Source organism: Halichoerus grypus, chromosome 13, assembly GCF_964656455.1.
Source record: "Halichoerus grypus chromosome 13, mHalGry1.hap1.1, whole genome shotgun sequence".
Lineage (NCBI taxonomy): Eukaryota > Metazoa > Chordata > Mammalia > Carnivora > Phocidae > Halichoerus > Halichoerus grypus.
Window position 1 is genome coordinate 78,305,923 of NC_135724.1, and position 17,418 is coordinate 78,323,340.

At 43.9% G+C, this 17,418-nt stretch overlaps 1 protein-coding gene across 3 annotated transcripts in view; it reads left to right on the forward strand.

The window, feature by feature from the left end:
- ACACB (acetyl-CoA carboxylase beta) overlaps nt 1-17,418 on the forward strand; it is a 122,681-nt gene that overhangs the window by 92,416 nt on the left and 12,847 nt on the right. For all 3 annotated transcript variants that reach the window (XM_036085976.2, XM_078060860.1, XM_078060861.1), the window contains 9 exons: nt 997-1,152; nt 2,001-2,204; nt 3,106-3,261; nt 8,655-8,777; nt 8,882-9,151; nt 10,333-10,430; nt 11,468-11,588; nt 15,410-15,520; nt 16,847-16,990. In XM_036085976.2, coding sequence (XP_035941869.2) covers nt 997-1,152; nt 2,001-2,204; nt 3,106-3,261; nt 8,655-8,777; nt 8,882-9,151; nt 10,333-10,430; nt 11,468-11,588; nt 15,410-15,520; nt 16,847-16,990 — 1,383 coding nt within the window. The remainder of the gene's footprint in view (nt 1-996; nt 1,153-2,000; nt 2,205-3,105; nt 3,262-8,654; nt 8,778-8,881; nt 9,152-10,332; nt 10,431-11,467; nt 11,589-15,409; nt 15,521-16,846; nt 16,991-17,418) is intronic.

The following is a 17,418-nucleotide window of genomic DNA, read 5'->3' on the forward strand; positions in this document are numbered from 1 at the left end:
TGAGCAGGGGGAGGGGCAGAGGGAGAAGCAGACTTCCTGCTGAGCAGGGAGCCTGACGGGGGCTTGATCCTGGGACCCTGAGATCATGACCTGAGCCGAAGCCGCTTAACCAACTGAGCCCCCCAGGCGCCCCTACTGGTCAGTTCTTGTAGACCTCCTCTCCCACGGTAATGGAGATGATCAACTTCATGCTCTCTCCTTGCCTGGATGTACCGTGTGTGTAATTTTTTTTTTTTTTCCTAATCCTCTACTGATGGATGTGAAGCTAATGTCATTTTTTTGCTACTTCAGTCAACTAGCTATTTTAGTGGGTTTATTATTTTCAGGTACAGTCAGGCCTGTACTTCCTAACAGATCAAGAAACGGTTGCCACGGAAAAGATTGTCACTCTCAGATCCCAAGAGGAGGGGGCACACCATATGGCAGGGAGCCACGTGGGGAAGCACCAGCGTTGGTCGGGAGGCAGGGGAGGAGAGGGAAACGTGGTTAAGAGTCTTTGTTGTGGTTTCTGCAGGAAAGAACAACCAGTGAGGCAGGGTAGGCAGGCTTGGGGTTGGCTAGTCTGAATACTTTCAGTAGGTTCTGGAGCCAAGGGGCTGTCTAGGTGCCTGGTACCTGGGCCTGGGGTGAGTAGGGCAGGTGGATAGTGACCTGGGACCTGAGAACCCCAAAGAGGCGGTGTATGCTCTGGATTGGCTGGTTTGCCTTTGAAAAAGCATGCTCAGGACGGAGCTGTTTACCATCTCTAGGGATTGGCCACCCTGGGAGGGGCAGCCCCTCCAGGCTCAGGAAGGCCCCAGTTGTCAGAGCATCACAATGCAGAAAATACAGAACTTGGTGAATATGCTGGGTAGCCTTGGAGGGAGGGCTCTGCCCTTCTCATCTGGCACACTTTCTGGAGGAGGGGAGATGCTTTCCTCTCTCCTTTCTGTCTGAGGCTCTGTTTCCAGCCCTGGGCACCTTGCTTTAGCATCTGTCCCCCGCTGACATCGGCAGGAAGCCTCTTTTGAGTACCTGCAGAATGAGGGTGAACGTCTGCTCCTGGAGGCCATGGATGAGCTGGAGGTGGCGTTCAACAACACAAGCGTGCGCACTGACTGCAACCACATCTTCCTGAACTTCGTGCCCACCGTCATCATGGACCCCTTCAAGGTCTCACCTCTGGGGACGCTCTGGGTTCAGCTTTCGCAGGGGCCTATGACACTTCACGTGCCTTGCTGCTTTGGGGTCTTGTCTCCTTGCACTCCAGACCTCTAAGTTCCAGGACATGCATGTGCGTGTTTGAGCCTCGGTTGCTGTGGGTGGACAACCTTCTGTCATTTAATTCCAGGGCCATAATTTTGCCACCACCCTTAGGATCGTCCCTGTTCTGATGGTCACCCTCCGTGGGCAGCATGCTTCCTTTTTAGGACAACACGCATGCCCAAAGTGTCTTGTAAAACAAAATTTCATCCCTGGTTCCCAGCTCTTTTGGGGGACCGGGTGTGGGAGGGAAGGGGAAAGAGAACCATTCTCCCATGGCTGGTTCTTCATGAGCAGGCAGAGTTGATGCTCGTGATCCTGGGATGAAAGAAGTCCTGGGTCATCATCTTGGCCTCCGTGGGGTGCAGAGGGCCTGTGCTGATGCCCCAACTCCACCAACCCATGTGTTCCCAGAAGAGAAAATGCAAATGTTTGAGCTACATGGTGGAGATAAAGATGATGTAATGTAGGCACACTAGCTCTGTCGCTTACCAGCCTCCGTTTCCTCATCTGTCACTGGGGTATAAAAATGCCAGCCTCTCTGAGTAATTATGAGGATGAAACGAGATAATGCTCTTGACATGCTTAGCATGGCAACTATGGTTATTATTGGCTAAATAGTTGTTGGATACATACTGTGTCCCAGGTATTTTGTGTTCAGTGTATGTCATCGTTCCTTTATTATCGGTGCTAGAACTATATATTACAAGTGTGCACAGAATGGGCCCTGAGATTGGAATTGCTGTGATTTGGGGCAGATCGAGGAGTCCGTGCGTTCCATGGTTATGCGCTATGGCAGCAGGCTGTGGAAACTCCGCGTGCTGCAGGCTGAGGTCAAGATCAACATCCGCCAGACCACTGCCGGCTGTGCTGTTCCCATCCGCCTGTTCATCACCAATGAGTCAGGCTACTACTTGGACATCAGCCTCTACAAAGAAGTCACTGACTCCAGATCTGGAAATGTAAGGCTGGGTGGCTGTGGGGGGGTGGGGGGGGGGATGCCACAGAGATCCAAGTCAAAGCGGAGGCAGAGTAAATCTGCTCCCGAGAGCAAGACACAGACTAAAATGCTATTTGGTGGCGGTCGTGCCTTGCCGTACTGGATTGGGGTAGCGCCTCTGAGTTTACAATAAACATGTTAGCTTCTGAATCCCAGTTGTTCATTCCTCTGGGAAGGAGAATCAATCTCAAATTTAATCTATTTTAGGACCGTATTTGGGAAAAGATGTCGAATATTGTGGTTGATTGTAATGCAACTCCCAGGTTGGTTCACTTAGGGAAATGGGTGTATTCTCCCCAAACATGTTTTAGAACAGATGTTTGTGAACTGAATCAAATATCCCGTTGACTTCCATTTTTAAATATATAACTCTTTAAATGATTAAAGACTCTCAGGAAGTTAGAAAAATAGTACAGAGGGAAAAAAAGATACTGCAGAGAGTTCCCATGTACCCGTCACCCAACTTCCTCCAGTGATAACAACATAACCACGGGACCTTGTCAAAACAGGAAATTGACGTTGGTACAGTACTGTTAACTCAAATGGGGACTTAATTCAGATCCAGCCAGTTTTTATGCACTCATTTTGATTGTGTGTGTGTGTGTATGTGTGTGTAAAGTACTATGATAGTCACAGTTTTGGAGCTATGCTCCCATACCTGCCACTGTCCCTTCTTGTTCTGGTTGCCCACAGTGGCAGAGAAAAGAAGATTAGCTCTCCGGGGCACTTACTTTGTCATGTGATGTGACATGCTTTGCTTCCTTCCACCACATTTTCATTGAGGAGAGTAGGATTAAATGGGACAAGACTACGCTTCTTTGAAAGTTCCCTCCTTCACTCTTTTTTTCTGTCTTTCTTTCCAGATCATGTTTCACTCCTTTGGCAACAAGCAGGGACCCCAGCACGGGATGCTGATCAACACTCCCTATGTCACCAAGGATCTGCTTCAGGCCAAGCGATTCCAGGCCCAGTCCCTAGGCACCACCTACGTCTACGACTTCCCGGAGATGTTCAGGCAGGCAAGTCCTGCAGCTTTGCTGTGGCACAACCCCGGTCCCCTTAGGGAGTCCACCAGCCCCTTACCCCCCATCCTTAGTTACTCTTCTGAAGACCCCAGTCGGAAGAATGAGGTCTTCATGGAAAAAAAGAAATCAATATTGGGAATGCCTTCCTAATATTTTTCCTAAAATGAACCCACTTTCCTCCCAATGATAAAAAGTAATATAATATAGAAACTTTGGAAACTAAAGGAGTATGGAAAAAAGAAAAAAGTGGCTCATAGTTCCATGTCCTAAAGACACATTGCTTAATATTTTGATGTGTTTCTTTCTGGTCTTTTTTTTTTTTTTTTTAAGATGTATTTATTTCAGAGAGAGAGAAAGAGCATGTGAGCAGGGGGGAGGGGCAGAGAGAGAATCTCAAGCAGATTTTGTGTTGAGTGCAGAACCACATGTGGGGCTTGATCTCATGACCCTGAGATCATGGCCTGAGCCAAAATCAAGAGTCAGACACTTAACCAACTAAGCCACCCAGGCATCCTTTCCTCTGGTCATTTTAATGCTCATTTAAGTTCCTGCCACATGCCTGGCTCCATTCTAAGGTTAGGTAGCCCGTGAGGAAGAGGGTAGAATCATTCACTGCCTTTGAGGAATTTTTAGTCTACTTTTAATAAATAGTGTCTTGGGTTTTCCTGAATATTAAAGTATTCTACCTTTACGTAATCTATTCACCATTTTGATACAGTAACGTTTTAGTGTTTCCTTCAAGGATTGTTACTGTGCCTTTATTTTTTATGTAGTAGGGCCTTTCAGGGACACTGAACAGGCTGGCCCTGGTGACATGGATCTGCTTACATCCCTTCCATTGCCTTATAAATGATGTTCATGAACCCATGATCATGGACCTTCCCCTGTAGGCAGGAAAGCCTCAGTTCCCTTCAGGCATAGGAGAGGCAGAATGGTAGGAAAAGCTGCTGTTTGCAGTCACTCAGGCTTGGTCTTAAATTCTGGATCTGTCCTTTGCTTTCTGTGTATTCTTGGGCAAGTTCCTTCACCTCTCTGGGCTAGTTTCCTCCTCTGTAAAGTGAGGATAATAATAGGACCTGCTCTGCAAAGTTAATTGTGAGGAATATATGTAAAGTATTCATAATTAAGTAGGTGCTTAATTAAAGTAGCTGCTTAATTAAATTAAACTTAAACTTGTATGATTAAGAAGATCATTTATCCTTTTGTCTTTGACCTCAAGGGCCATAGAATAAGAAAAAGACAAATCAGGAGCAAATCCATCCCTTTTCTTTTACATAAAGAAACAGAATATTATCGACAATGCATAAATTTGAAAACTTAGACCAAAAGAAAATTTCCAAGAAAAATATGTCTTATCAAAACTGACTCAGGAAGAAATAGAAAATGTAAATAGATTATTAGCATTAATGAAATTGAATACTAGTTCAAAAAGTCTATCCACTATAATTGGGTGCAGATGGCTTTACAATTTCTATCTAGCCCTCAAAGAGCAGATAATTCCCTTTGTGTACAAATTGTTTTTTTTTTTTTTTTTTTTTTTTTTTATTTGACAGAGAGAGACACAGCAAGAAAGGGAACACAAGCAGGGGGAGTGGGAGAGGGAGAGGGAGAAGCAGGCCACCCACCGAGCAAGGAACCCGATGTGGGTCTCGATCCCAGGACCCTGGGACCATGACCTGAGCCAAAGGCAGACGCTTAACAACCAAGCCACCCAGGCGCCCCACAAATTGTTTAGAGAGTAGAAAAAAAAAACAAAGGGAATGCTTCTTCACTTGTTTTGTCAGGTTATTATTACCCTAATATGAATCCCATGTTAGAACATTAGGAGAAGAAAAATTAGTTGTCTCATTTATGAATATGGACACAAAAATCATAAATAAAATATTAGTAAATGAAATCCAGTAATGATTTTCCTTAAATTAGACTAAGTGGGTTTTATCCTGTAACTGCTTATATGATTTGATATTAGGAAGTCTATTAATGTAACTTACCATACTAATAGATTAAGAAAAAATTTAAATTTTTCAATAGGTGCAAAAAAAACTAATTGAGAAGATAATATCTGTTAATAGTAAAAACTTTTAATAAACTAAGAATAGAAGGGAATTCATCTTGATAAAAGATGTTAATCTAAAACTAATAGCACCTAATGGTGAAATGTTAGAAAAACAGATACAGGATAGATATATCCATTATTACCATATGTATTCAACATTTTTTTTATTGGCGTTTCTGGCCAATGCAATAAGACAAGAAAAATAAATAAAAGGTGTAAAGACTGAAATGCAAAAGAAAACAAAATGGTGTTTTTGCAGATGATATAAATGTCTATATAAGAAATGCAAGAATCTATAGCACCAATGAAATAATACAGAAAGATTGCTAGATACAAGACCAGTATACAAAACTGCATTCTCATAGATCAGCAGAAATTGTAAAATGTAGTTGGAAAAAAATAGTGTTTACAACATTAAGATCAACTATAAGGTTACTTGTGAATAAATCAAAAAACATACAAAACCTTTATGGAGGAAATTTTTAAATTTTCTTGAAACACTGTAAGCCTAAATAAGTGGAGGGGTATATCATGCTCATGAAGGATGGGAAGATTCAATATTGTAAAGCTATTAGTTCTGCCCAAATCAATACATTCAGTATAATTCCAGAGTTTTTTGGTGAAACTTAAAAATTCATATGGAGAAGCAAAAGCCTGTGAACAGCAAAAATAATATTGAAAAAGAACAAAGTCAAGAGGACTCGTCTTAGCCAGTGTTATTACTTGTTTTAAAGTAGCAGTACTTGCTACAGTGTATTGTTGTAATAGAGCTAGATGAGCAGACCAGTAGAACAACACAGAGCCTGGCGCCTGGGTGGCTCAGTCGGTTAAGTGTGCGCCTTCAGCTCAGGGTATGATCCCAGGGTCCTGGGATCGAATCCTGCATCGGGCTCTCTGCTCAGCAGGGAGTCAGCTTCTCCCTCTCCCTCTACCCCTCCCCCTGCTCGTGCTCTCTCTCTCTCTGAAATAAATAAATAAAATCTAAAAAAAAAAAAAAAGAACAGCACAGAGCCTAAAATCAGACCCACTCATAAACAGAGCCTTGACAGAATGCAGAGGTGGGATTATGAATCAAGGCATTAAACTTCACTAAAAGGTACAGTAGTCCCCTATTATCCATGGCTTTGCTTTCCATAGTTTCATTACCTGTGGTCAGCTGTGATCTGGAAGCAGATGATCCTCCTTCTGATGTATGCTCAGAAGTTCAGTGTTAGCCTAACGCTACGTCACAATGCCTACATCATGCCCCTCACTTTATCTCATCACGTAGGCATTTGATCATCTCACATCATCGTAAGAAGGGTGAGTTTAGTACAGTAAGACATTTTGAGAGAGACCATGTTCACATGGTTTTTTACAGTTTTTATATAGCTTTACAGTTTTTATATAGTTTTATAGTTTTTTATATAGTTTTATCATAGTATATGGCTATAATTGTTCTTTTATTATTATTATTTTACTAGGCCTAATTTATAAATTAAACTTTATCATAGGTATGTATGTATCAAAAAAAACATAGTATGTATAGGGTTCAGTACTGTCAGAGTTTCAGGCATCCATGGGCTGTCTCGGAGCATTTCCCCCATGGGTAAGGGAGGACTTAATTGGAAAAAGTAAGTTTTGATTTCTACCTTATCTAGTTTACAGAAATTTCAAGAGGATTAAAGTCACTTGGAGTTAGCTGAAAACTTCAACTGTACAGGAAATGACCCATAAACTTGACTATATTAACATTTTGAAGTTCTTTATGCAAAAAATGAAAGATGAGCCCCAGATGGGGAGAATAGTTTCAATGCCTGTTACCAGCAAGGGATTACAACTAGATTATCTAAAGAGCACTAATAAATCAATTAGAAAAAAACAAAGCTATAAAAAATATGGGCAGGAGTTATTAACAGGAAGAAATTGGCAAAAAAGAAACTCACATGGTCAATAAACATATTCAAAGGCTCTCACCTTACTGATAATCAGTGAAGTATAGCTTAAAACCACAATATAATTTCGTACCCAGCAGATGGATAAACATGAAAATACTTGACAAAACTAAGTATTGGCAAGCATGTGGAGAAAAGGAGTTCTTATACTTTCTTACTGGGACTGTAAAGGATTTTGAAAAATGAGAGAGCAATTTGATAATATTGAGTAAACTTGAAGCTTCACAAACCCTGTGATCCAGCGATTCCAGTCCTAGGTATTCACCTGATGAGACTCTCATCCATGTTTATAAGAAGAGACCACCAGGATCTCATTACAGGGGCGCCTGGGTGGCTCAGTTGGTTAAATGTCTGACTTCAGCTCAGGTCATGAACTCAGGGTCCTGGGATTGAGCCCCACGTCAGGCTCCACACTAAGCAAGGAATCTGCTTGTCCCTCTTCCCCCACTCGTGCTCTCTCTTTCTCTCTCAAATAAATAAATAAAATCTTTTAAAAAAAAAAGAATGCTTATTACAGCCTTGTTGTTAATACTGTAGGATTGGAAGCAGCCTAAATGTTCCTTAAAAAGGGTTATGAATAGGTAAGTTGTGATTTACTCACACCATGGAAACTGAATAGCAGAGAAAATGAATGAACTAGAGTTAAATTTCTCAATATGGATAAATCTCTCAAACATATGGGAAAGCCAGAGGGGTCAGATGCAGAAGGGTGCGTCCATCGCAAGACCATTTATTTAAAGTTTAAGTCCTGCGGGGGCGCCTGGCTGGCTCAGTTGGAAGAACATGGCACTCTTGGTCTTGCGGTACGTGGGTACTCACGTGGGGTGTAGAGATTACTTAAAAATAAAATCTAAAAAAAAATAAGTTTAAGTCATGTCTCTACATCCCACGTGGGGCTCGAACGCACAACCCCGTGACCAAGAGTCGCATGTTCTTCCAACTGAGCCAGCCAGGCGCCCCCACGTGTTTAAAATGTATGCCTATATAATGAAAGGCATAAAAACATACACAGGACTAGTAGACACTAAATTCAAGACAATGGTTATCTGGGGTTGGGGAGGGGGGTACACCAGGGGCTTCAACTGCATTTTTCTTATTCCTTTAAAAAAAACTGGGGGCACCTGAGTGGCTCAGTCGTTAAGTGCCTGCCTTCGGCTCAGGTCATGATCCCAGGGTCCTGGGATCGAGCCCCGCATCGGGCTCCCTGCTCAGCGGGAAGCCTGCTTCTCTCAATCCCGGGACCCTGGAATCATGACCTGAGCCGAAGGCAGACGCTTAACCGACTGAGCCACCTCCAGGAGCCCCATCAATAGTTCATAATTTAAAGAGAGAAAGAACTAGAAAATGTGCCTCCCTAATGAGGACTTCAGGTTTTCTCTTTCTTTCCCCATCCCCAGGCCCTCTTTAAACTGTGGGGCACCCCGGACAAGTACCCCAAAGACATCCTGACATACACTGAACTCGTGCTGGACCCTCAGGGCCAGCTAGTGGAGATGAACCGCCTTCCTGGAGGAAATGAGGTAAGAACTCAACGGAACCCGGCCCCTGGCTAGAATTGCCCTTTCAAAAAACATCCCCCTGAAGCAGCAAACCGTTTTTCCTTGTGCGTTTCTCTCCTCGGCAGGTGGGCATGGTGGCCTTCAAAATGAGGTTCAAGACCCCAGAGTATCCAGAAGGGCGGAATGTGATCGTCATCGGCAATGACATCACGTTCCGCATTGGATCCTTTGGCATGGGAGAAGACCTCCTGTACCTACGGGCGTCGGAGATGGCCCGGGCAGAGGGTATCCCCAAAATCTATCTCGCAGCCAACAGTGGGGCCCGTATTGGCCTTGCAGAGGAGGTCAAGCACATCTTCCAGGTGGCTTGGGTGGACCCAGAAGACCCCCACAAAGTACGTCCCCAAACCAGCATGGTGGTGTGATGCCCCCCAGTGGGGGTGATAGCGCCTACAAGGGGGGGGCAGGGCGGAAAGAATCTTCGTGCCCTTTGTGTATAAAGCACAGATATACACGAACAGCACATAAAAGGCATACAGTAGATTGGTCTTAAAATTTCATGGGAGGGAGTGGTGGTTAGGAAAAAAAGTGTCTGGAAAGGGGCCTGAGGGGAATAATGATGAAGAGAAGTTTGTACACGCTGAGCTCATATATCCAGAGTGTCCCCTGAATGCGGCGTACACTGAGGAGGCAAAGGTGAATAAGACACAGTTTCTGGCCTCAGAGAATTCTCCGAAATCATCCAGGAGATGTAGAGACACTAGCCACAATAAAACACATGAAGAACGAGAGAAAAGGTCATATTTTATGATGTGGAAAGGCAGGGGACAGAGATTTTCTGCAGTTAGAGCATGCAGTCTCTAGGTAGTGATATTGCCCCCGCCAAAGGGGGCAAGAATTAGTCTTTTTTTTTTTTTTTTAATTTTGAGGTTTTTCTTTTTATCTTATTTTATTTTATTTATTTATTTGAGAAAGAGAGAGAGCACATGAGAGGGGAGAGGGTCAGAGGGAGAAGCAGGCTCCCCGCCGAGCCGGGAGCCCAATGCGGGGCTCGATCCCGGGACTCCAGGATCATGACCTGAGCTGAAGGCAGCCGCCCAACCAACTGAGCCACCGAGGCGCCCAAGAATTATTCTTTTCATGTAAAAAGCATATATACATATGTACACACACATGCCTATACACGCACGTGTATACATAATGCATACATACACATAGTACATAAACTATAGAATACAGTTTCGTGGAGGGAGCTGGCGAAAGGGAAACAAGTCAGAACAGACCCCTTAGGGGAGCAGGGATGGAAAGGTGATTGAGGAACTGATTCGGAGCAGGAAAAACGGGAGATCGTGTGTAAGGATGAGTGGAAGGCTCTTGGCACCGGTCAGACCTTCAGTTTGTAGCTGTTACTGATACGGAATTAACGTCCGACATGTTAACTGTGCTGTTAACACATTGTTAACTCGTTATTAACATCCGCCCCATACGGGGTTAACATTTTTTTTCAAAAACAGCGCTGTCTAGTGCAGGGGACTGGATTCATAGCTTCACTGGTGTCTATTTTTTTTTTTTTAAGGGATTTAAATACTTGTACCTAACCCCCCAAGACTACACCACAATCAGCTCCCTGAACTCTGTCCATTGTAAACACATCGAGGAAGACGGAGAATCCAGGTAAGTAATTTATCATGTAGCTCCTTCGTTTTGCCTCGGGTCGATTTCAGCTACTAATGGGCAGTCCCTCCCTTTGCCTCCGGGCTTGTGGGTGATGTTTTCAAATGGGGTGGTGGTATTTGTACAGTGGGACCCCTGAGCCTTCTGGACATTGATGACTAAGACACCTGGGGCTTTCTTCAGGGTGAGCCCATCCTTGCCATCCCAAAGTGAGTCGTGGCTTTCACAAAAATAGTACCTCACCCAGGAAGAATTAGATTGGATTGCCATGGTGTCCCTGGAGCTACAAGCTCAGATTTAGGACCAAATTAGCCTAGCTGATGCAGCAGCGATTTGGCAAGCTGGGAGAGTGTGGGCAGGGCAGGGGTCTGCTCCGTGAGGACGTCTAAGGCTGCCAGATCTCTTTTCTAGGGGATGCTGTGGGTTTGTTTGTTTTTTTTTAAATGAAGTTGACAAAATCAGAAATTCCCAGGCTAGGTTTTCTGGAACATTAGTTGGTGATACGTTGTGGGCGGTGGTGAAGAACCATTTCCATAGTCAAGTAAGTTGAGAAACCCTGGGTTTAAATAGGATTTAACAAGAGTCTTTCCTGCAGACCTTGTCAGAACCTTTACTGCTGCGGTGCCTTGTGAATCTCTAACAGGAGTTAGGCCGTACAGTGTCTCACACTCCTGTGGCCATAGAATCTTGAGTGATTCATTGTGAATTTCCCCATCTCTCTGTAGACCAAACTCTATTCTAGATTGTTTATGGAGGCATGTAGGGTGGGGGTGACACTTCATTAGGACAGCCTCCAAATAAGCTGACATCTTCGGCGGGAAGGGTGATAATTATGGATGCTGCACTTGCCCTTCTAGAAACTTCAGGGTCAATTGTGAGGGTCTTAGACCCCTGCTTTCATTTCACCTCTGGCTGCTTTACCACCTTCTATTCCCTCACCTTGCTCGTCCCTCCTGCCCTGGGTCCTGGGGAAGCGCGTCAGCTTTGAATTTTTCTGGGCTAGAGCTCAGTCTTGAACCCTTGTTTGGTTCCTGAAGGTATGTCATCACGGATATCATCGGGAAGGACAGTGGTGTGGGCGTAGAGAATCTCAGGGGCTCCGGCATGATTGCGGGGGAGTCCTCCCTGGCTTACGAAGAGATTGTCACCATCAGCTTGGTGAGTCTCCTATTTTATTTCCTTTTCGACTTTCTCTCATGGAATCTTTAAAGTGGTCACAGAAGGAAGGAGCCCCATGTGCTCATCATGCAGCTCCGGTGATTATCAACATGTAGCCATTCCTGCGTCCTTGGTCCCTCGGCTCTCCTGTTTGGGGATAATTTTTTTTTAAGATTTATTTATTTATTTTAGAGAGAGGGAGAGAGAGAAAGAGAGAGCACAGGGGGGCAGGGGCGGAGGGAGAAGGAGAGAGAGACTCAAGTGGACTCCGCGCTGAGCGCCAACCCTGACATGAGGCTCAATCTCATGACCCTGAGATCACGACGTGAACTGAAACCAAGAGTCGGACACTTAACTGACTACGCCACCCAGGTGCCCCTCTTTGTGGATATTTTAAAGCAAGTCCCCTGTCCTGTCTTACCATCTGTGGATGCCGCAGTGTGGATCTTTACTAGATAAAGACCCCCCCCCACACCGCTTTTTTACAGAATCACAGTACTATTATTACACCTATCAACATCAGTGGCAATTCTTTAATATGCTTGAAACCTGCTTCACAGTTATATTTAACAATTATTGGAAAACGTATCTTTTTATAGTTGATGTGTTTGAATCATGGTCCTATCTCCTCTTACTTAAAAGATATTGAATATTTACACTAATACCAATGCAGCAGAAAAAGAAATCAAGGAATGGATCCCATTCGCAATTGCACCAAAGACAATAAGATACCTAGGAATGAACCTAAGTAAAGAGGTAAAAAGATCTGTGCTCTGAAAACTATACAACACTTAGGAAAGAAATTGAAGAGGACACAAAGAAATGGAAAAGCATTCCATGCTCATGGATTAAAAGTACGAACATTGTTAAAATGTCTATACTACTCAAAGCAATCTACACATTTAATGCAATCCCTATCAAAATACTACCAGCATTTTTCACAGAGCTAGAACAAACAGTCCTAAAATCTGTAAAGACCCTGAATAGTGAAAGCAATCCTGAAAAAGAAAAACAAAACTGGAGGCATCACGATTCCAGATTTCAAGCTCTTATTACAAAGCTGTAGTCATCTGGACAGTCTGGTACTGGCAGAAGAACGGACACATAGATCAATGGAACAGAATAAAGAACCCAGAAATGGGCCCGCAACTTGTCAACAAATCTTTGACAAAGCGGGAAAGAATATCCGATGGAAAAAAGACAGTCTCTTGAACAAATCATACTGGGAAAACTAGACAGCCACATGCAAAAGAATGAAACTGGACCACTTTCTCACACCATACACAAAAATAAATTCAAGGGGCGCCTGGGTGGCTCAGTTGGTTAAGCGACTGCCTTCAGCTCAGGTCATGATCCTGGAGTCCCAGGATCGAGTCCCGCATCTGCTTCTCCCTCTGATCCTCTTCCCTCTCATGCTCTCTGTCTCTCATTCTTTCTCTCTCAAATAAATAAATAAAATCTTTAAAAAAAAAAAAAAGATAAACACATGAGACCAAACATTTAAGATATGCACATTAAAAAAAATAAATTAATTAAAAAAAATAAATTCAAAATGGATGAAAGACCTAAATGTGAGACAGGAAACCATCAAAATCCTAGAGGAGAACACAGGCAGCAACCTCTTTGACTTCGGCTGTAGCAACTTCTTACTAGACATGTCGCCAGAGGCAAGGGAAACAAAAGCAAAAATGAACTATTGGGACTTCATCAAGATAAAAAGCTTCTGCACAGTGAAGAAAACAATCAACAAAACTAAAAGGCAGCCTACAGAATGGGAGAAGGTATTTGCAAACAACATACCTGGTAAAGGGTATCTTTATGTATAAAGAACTTACCAAGTTCAACACCCAAAAAACAAATAACCCAGTTAAGAAAGGGCAGAAGACATGAATAGACACTTTTCCAAAGAAGACATCCAAATAGACATCCAACAGGCACATGAAAAGATGTTCAACATCACTCATCATCAGAGAAATGCAAATCAAAACCATGATGAGATACCACCTCACACCTGTCAGAAGGGCTAAAATTAATACAAGGAACAGGTGTTGGCGAGGATGTAGAGAAAGGGGGACCCTCTTGCACTGTTGGTGGGAATGCAAACTGGTGCAGCCACTCTGCAGAACAGTTTGGAGGTTCCTCAAAAAGTTAAAACTAGAGCTACTCTATGACCCAGCAACTGCATTACAAGGTATTTACCCAAAGAAGACAAAAATACAGATTCGAAGGGGCACATGCACCCGATGTTTATAGCAGCATTATCAACAATAGTCAAGCTATGGAAAGAGCCCAAATGTCTATTGACTGATGAATGGATAAAGAAGATGTGGTGTATTTATACAATGGAATATTACTCAGCCATCAAAAAGAATCTCACCATTTGCAATGACGTGGATGGAGCCAGAGAGTATAATGCTAAGCGAAATAAGTTAGAGAAAGACATACCATATGATCTCACTCGTGTAATTTAAGAAAGAAAACAGATGAACATATGGGAAGGGGGAAAAGAAAAAGAAGAGAGAGGGAAACAAAATAGAGACTCTTAATGATAGAGAACAAACTGAGAGTTGATGGAGGGATGTGGGTGGGGGATGGGCTAGATGGGGGATGGGGATTACGGAGGGCACTTGTTATGATGAGCACTGGGTGTTGTATGTAAGTGATGAATCACTGAATTCTACTCCAGAAACCAATATTGCACTATATGTTAACTAACTAGAATTTAAATTAAAAATAAAAAAAAGAACTGAGTATTTAGGAGAATTTTTATCTGATTTTAATTGGTACTAAAGAAATATCTCCCCCCTCCCTCCCTTGGCCTTTTCAGAAATATTTGCTGTTTCTAGTAGTACTACTACCCTTTCATGGTAGACTGTCATTCGAGACCTTATCTTTACATTCAGTGTTGGATCATCAGTTTCCGAGGTGGAAAATGCTGGCCATGGGTGTCTTCCTTAGGCTTGTTTTCTAGATATCATTTATATATATTTCAAAATAAAAAATACATATCTTTAGATATATATATAAATAATTTATATATTGTATATTTTTATATATTCCAAAAATCATATTTTTATTTTAATATCTATAAAGATATGTTTATTTTTATATATTCCAAAATAGATGTTTTATCTGTATCATATTTAATTATATATATGGTACATATATATAATTTTGAAATAGTTTACGAGTATTATGTATTATATATTATAATTATATGTATCATAATATATATTATATGTATCCTATATAATATATGATATATATTTTAATTAAATGTATCATATACATATCATAATTACATATGATATGCAATGATACATATATATATAATTTTGAAATAGTTTAAGACCCACCAGAAGTTACAAGACAGTGTAGACAGGTCCCCTGTCCCCCTCACTCAGCTTCCCCCATGACGGTATCCTACGTAACCACAGTACATTAGCAAGACCAAGACATTCACATTGGCGCAGTGCCCTTACCTCGGTAGCGACCTTACTCCAATATCACGTTTCGCCCCAGCTCCTAGATGTCCTTTGGTTGTGTGCGAGGCTGCCGTGGCTCAGAAGAGCTACATATAAGAGCTAGGCCTTGGATGAAGCAAGAACCAGAACATTCTGTGTCTGTTGTCTGTCCTCACCACACTCTTCTTTGTTCACCACATTCTTTCTGGAAGCCAGGGTCCAGTGAGCCCGAAGACCTGGCTTGTGCCCATGCTGGTTGGTCACCAGTCAGGTTGCCGGTCGCCCGACTGTAGCTTCCACATGCCCGGTGGGTTCCTGGCCTGCCTCGGGAATTCAAAGGGGCCCCTGTCTCTGCAGGTGACCTGCCGAGCCGTGGGGATCGGGGCCTACTTGGTGAGGCTGGGCCAGCGAGTGATCCAGGTGGAAAACTCTCACATCATCCTGACGGGAGCTGGCGCTCTCAACAAGGTGACCGCGGAGGAGCTTGGGGGGGGGAAGGGGGCCGCCATGGGGGGGCTGGGACTCACTCTAACATTCCCATGTCCCCTGATGGGGCAGTTTTCTCAGGATGAAACCAGTGTCCTTCCTACTGACGTCTTCTAGCTCTTTTTCCAATGTGCACTTATCTGAGTTTCTTTTGAGCCGAAAAAAATTATTTTATTTTTTTAAAGATTTTATTTATTTGAGAGAGAGAGAGAGAGCGAGCCCTAGCAGGGGGAGGGACAGAGGGAGAGGGAGAAAGCAGACACTCTGCTAAGCAAGGAGCCTGACACAGGCCTCGATCCCAGGACCCTGGGATCATGACCTGAGCTGAAGGCAGCCGCTTAACCGACTGAGCCACCCAGGCACCCTGAGCCCAAAAAATTTAAAAAAATATATTAGGCTCTTGTGGTAGAACTCTCTTGTGTACTGACATTTAAGTGTTTAAAATTTTTTTTTTTTTTAAAGATTTTATTTATTCATTTGAGACAGAGAGAGAGAGAGAGAGAGAGTGAGAGCATGAGCAGGGGGAGAGGCAGAGGGTGAGGGAGAAGCAGGCTCCCCGCCGAGCCAGGAGCCAGACGTGGGGCTCGATCGCAGGACCCTGGGATCACGACCTGAGCCGAAGACAGACGCTTAACCATCTGAGCCACCCAGGCGCCCCTAAGTGTTTAAAAATTATTAACATGGCATTACATATTGCAGAAAATTGGAAAGAGACGCGCCCCCCTCCCGCCCCGCCCGCTGTAATTTGGCTCCTACTAAAATTTTGCTGTATTTCCTTCTTGTCTTCTCTCTACCTGACTCCGGGTAAATGTAGAGTTTGGTATTCTACTGTTTTCACTGTATTAAAACATACGCCCACGTGGCCATAAAGCTCCCGTGATATAATGTCTGCTAGAATCCCACTGAAGTTCTCAAAGTCTGCTCCCCGGACCAGCAGCATCAGCCTCACCGGGGAACCTGTTAGGAATGCAGATTCTCAGGCCTCGGTGCCAACCTGCCGAATCAGAAACACGGGGTGGGGTTTCTTTTTTTGAGAAGACCAAAGTCATCTGGTGGGCTCGCTGGCTCTCACATTGGGCTGCATGTTGGAATTACCTAGGAATTGAAGGAAAAAATACTGATGCCGCGCCCCAGCCCCAAAGATTCTGCTGTAATGGATCTGGATGCAGCCTGGGCAGCAGGCCTTTTGAGAGCTCCCAGGTCATTGCAGTGTGCAGGTTGAGGACCACAGAGGGAGATGATTTCCAAACGGATGGGAGGGGCCTGAGCCGGAGGGGGGCCCTTGCTAAGCGCGCTGTGTCAAAGCAGGTCCTGGGCAGAGAGGTTTACACCTCCAACAACCAGCTGGGCGGCGTGCAGATCATGCATTACAACGGCGTGTCCCACATCACCGTGCCAGATGACTTCGAGGGCGTTTACACCATCCTGGAGTGGCTGTCCTACATGCCAAAGGTGCGGTACACCCCTGCGGCTTCGAGTGGGGAAGACATGATCAGGTTCATTTGCTGGGTAACATGGGAGTTTGGCAAACAGGGAGCTCTGTCACTGTGGCGAGGGTTAATTTTTCTTTACTCCTCCCTCCTTCACTCTCTGACACCCAGCCCTGTACTGGCTGTTTTTCGCTTTTTTTTTTTTTTTAATGCCACTGTAAGGATGCCTTTGGAAAGCGATGGCGTTGCCTCTCATCAGAAGACGTAACACTGAACAATAGAGACTCCTGGAGCTTTGCAGCCAGGCTGGATTTGCTTCCTGGCTCCTTCCTCCCTAGCAGGGAGACCTTGGGCCAGTCTCTTAATCTTTCTGAGCCTCAGTTTCCTCATCGGTGAAATGGGAATCACAAGAGCACATACCCCAGGCTGTTACCCTCATGATTCAGGGCA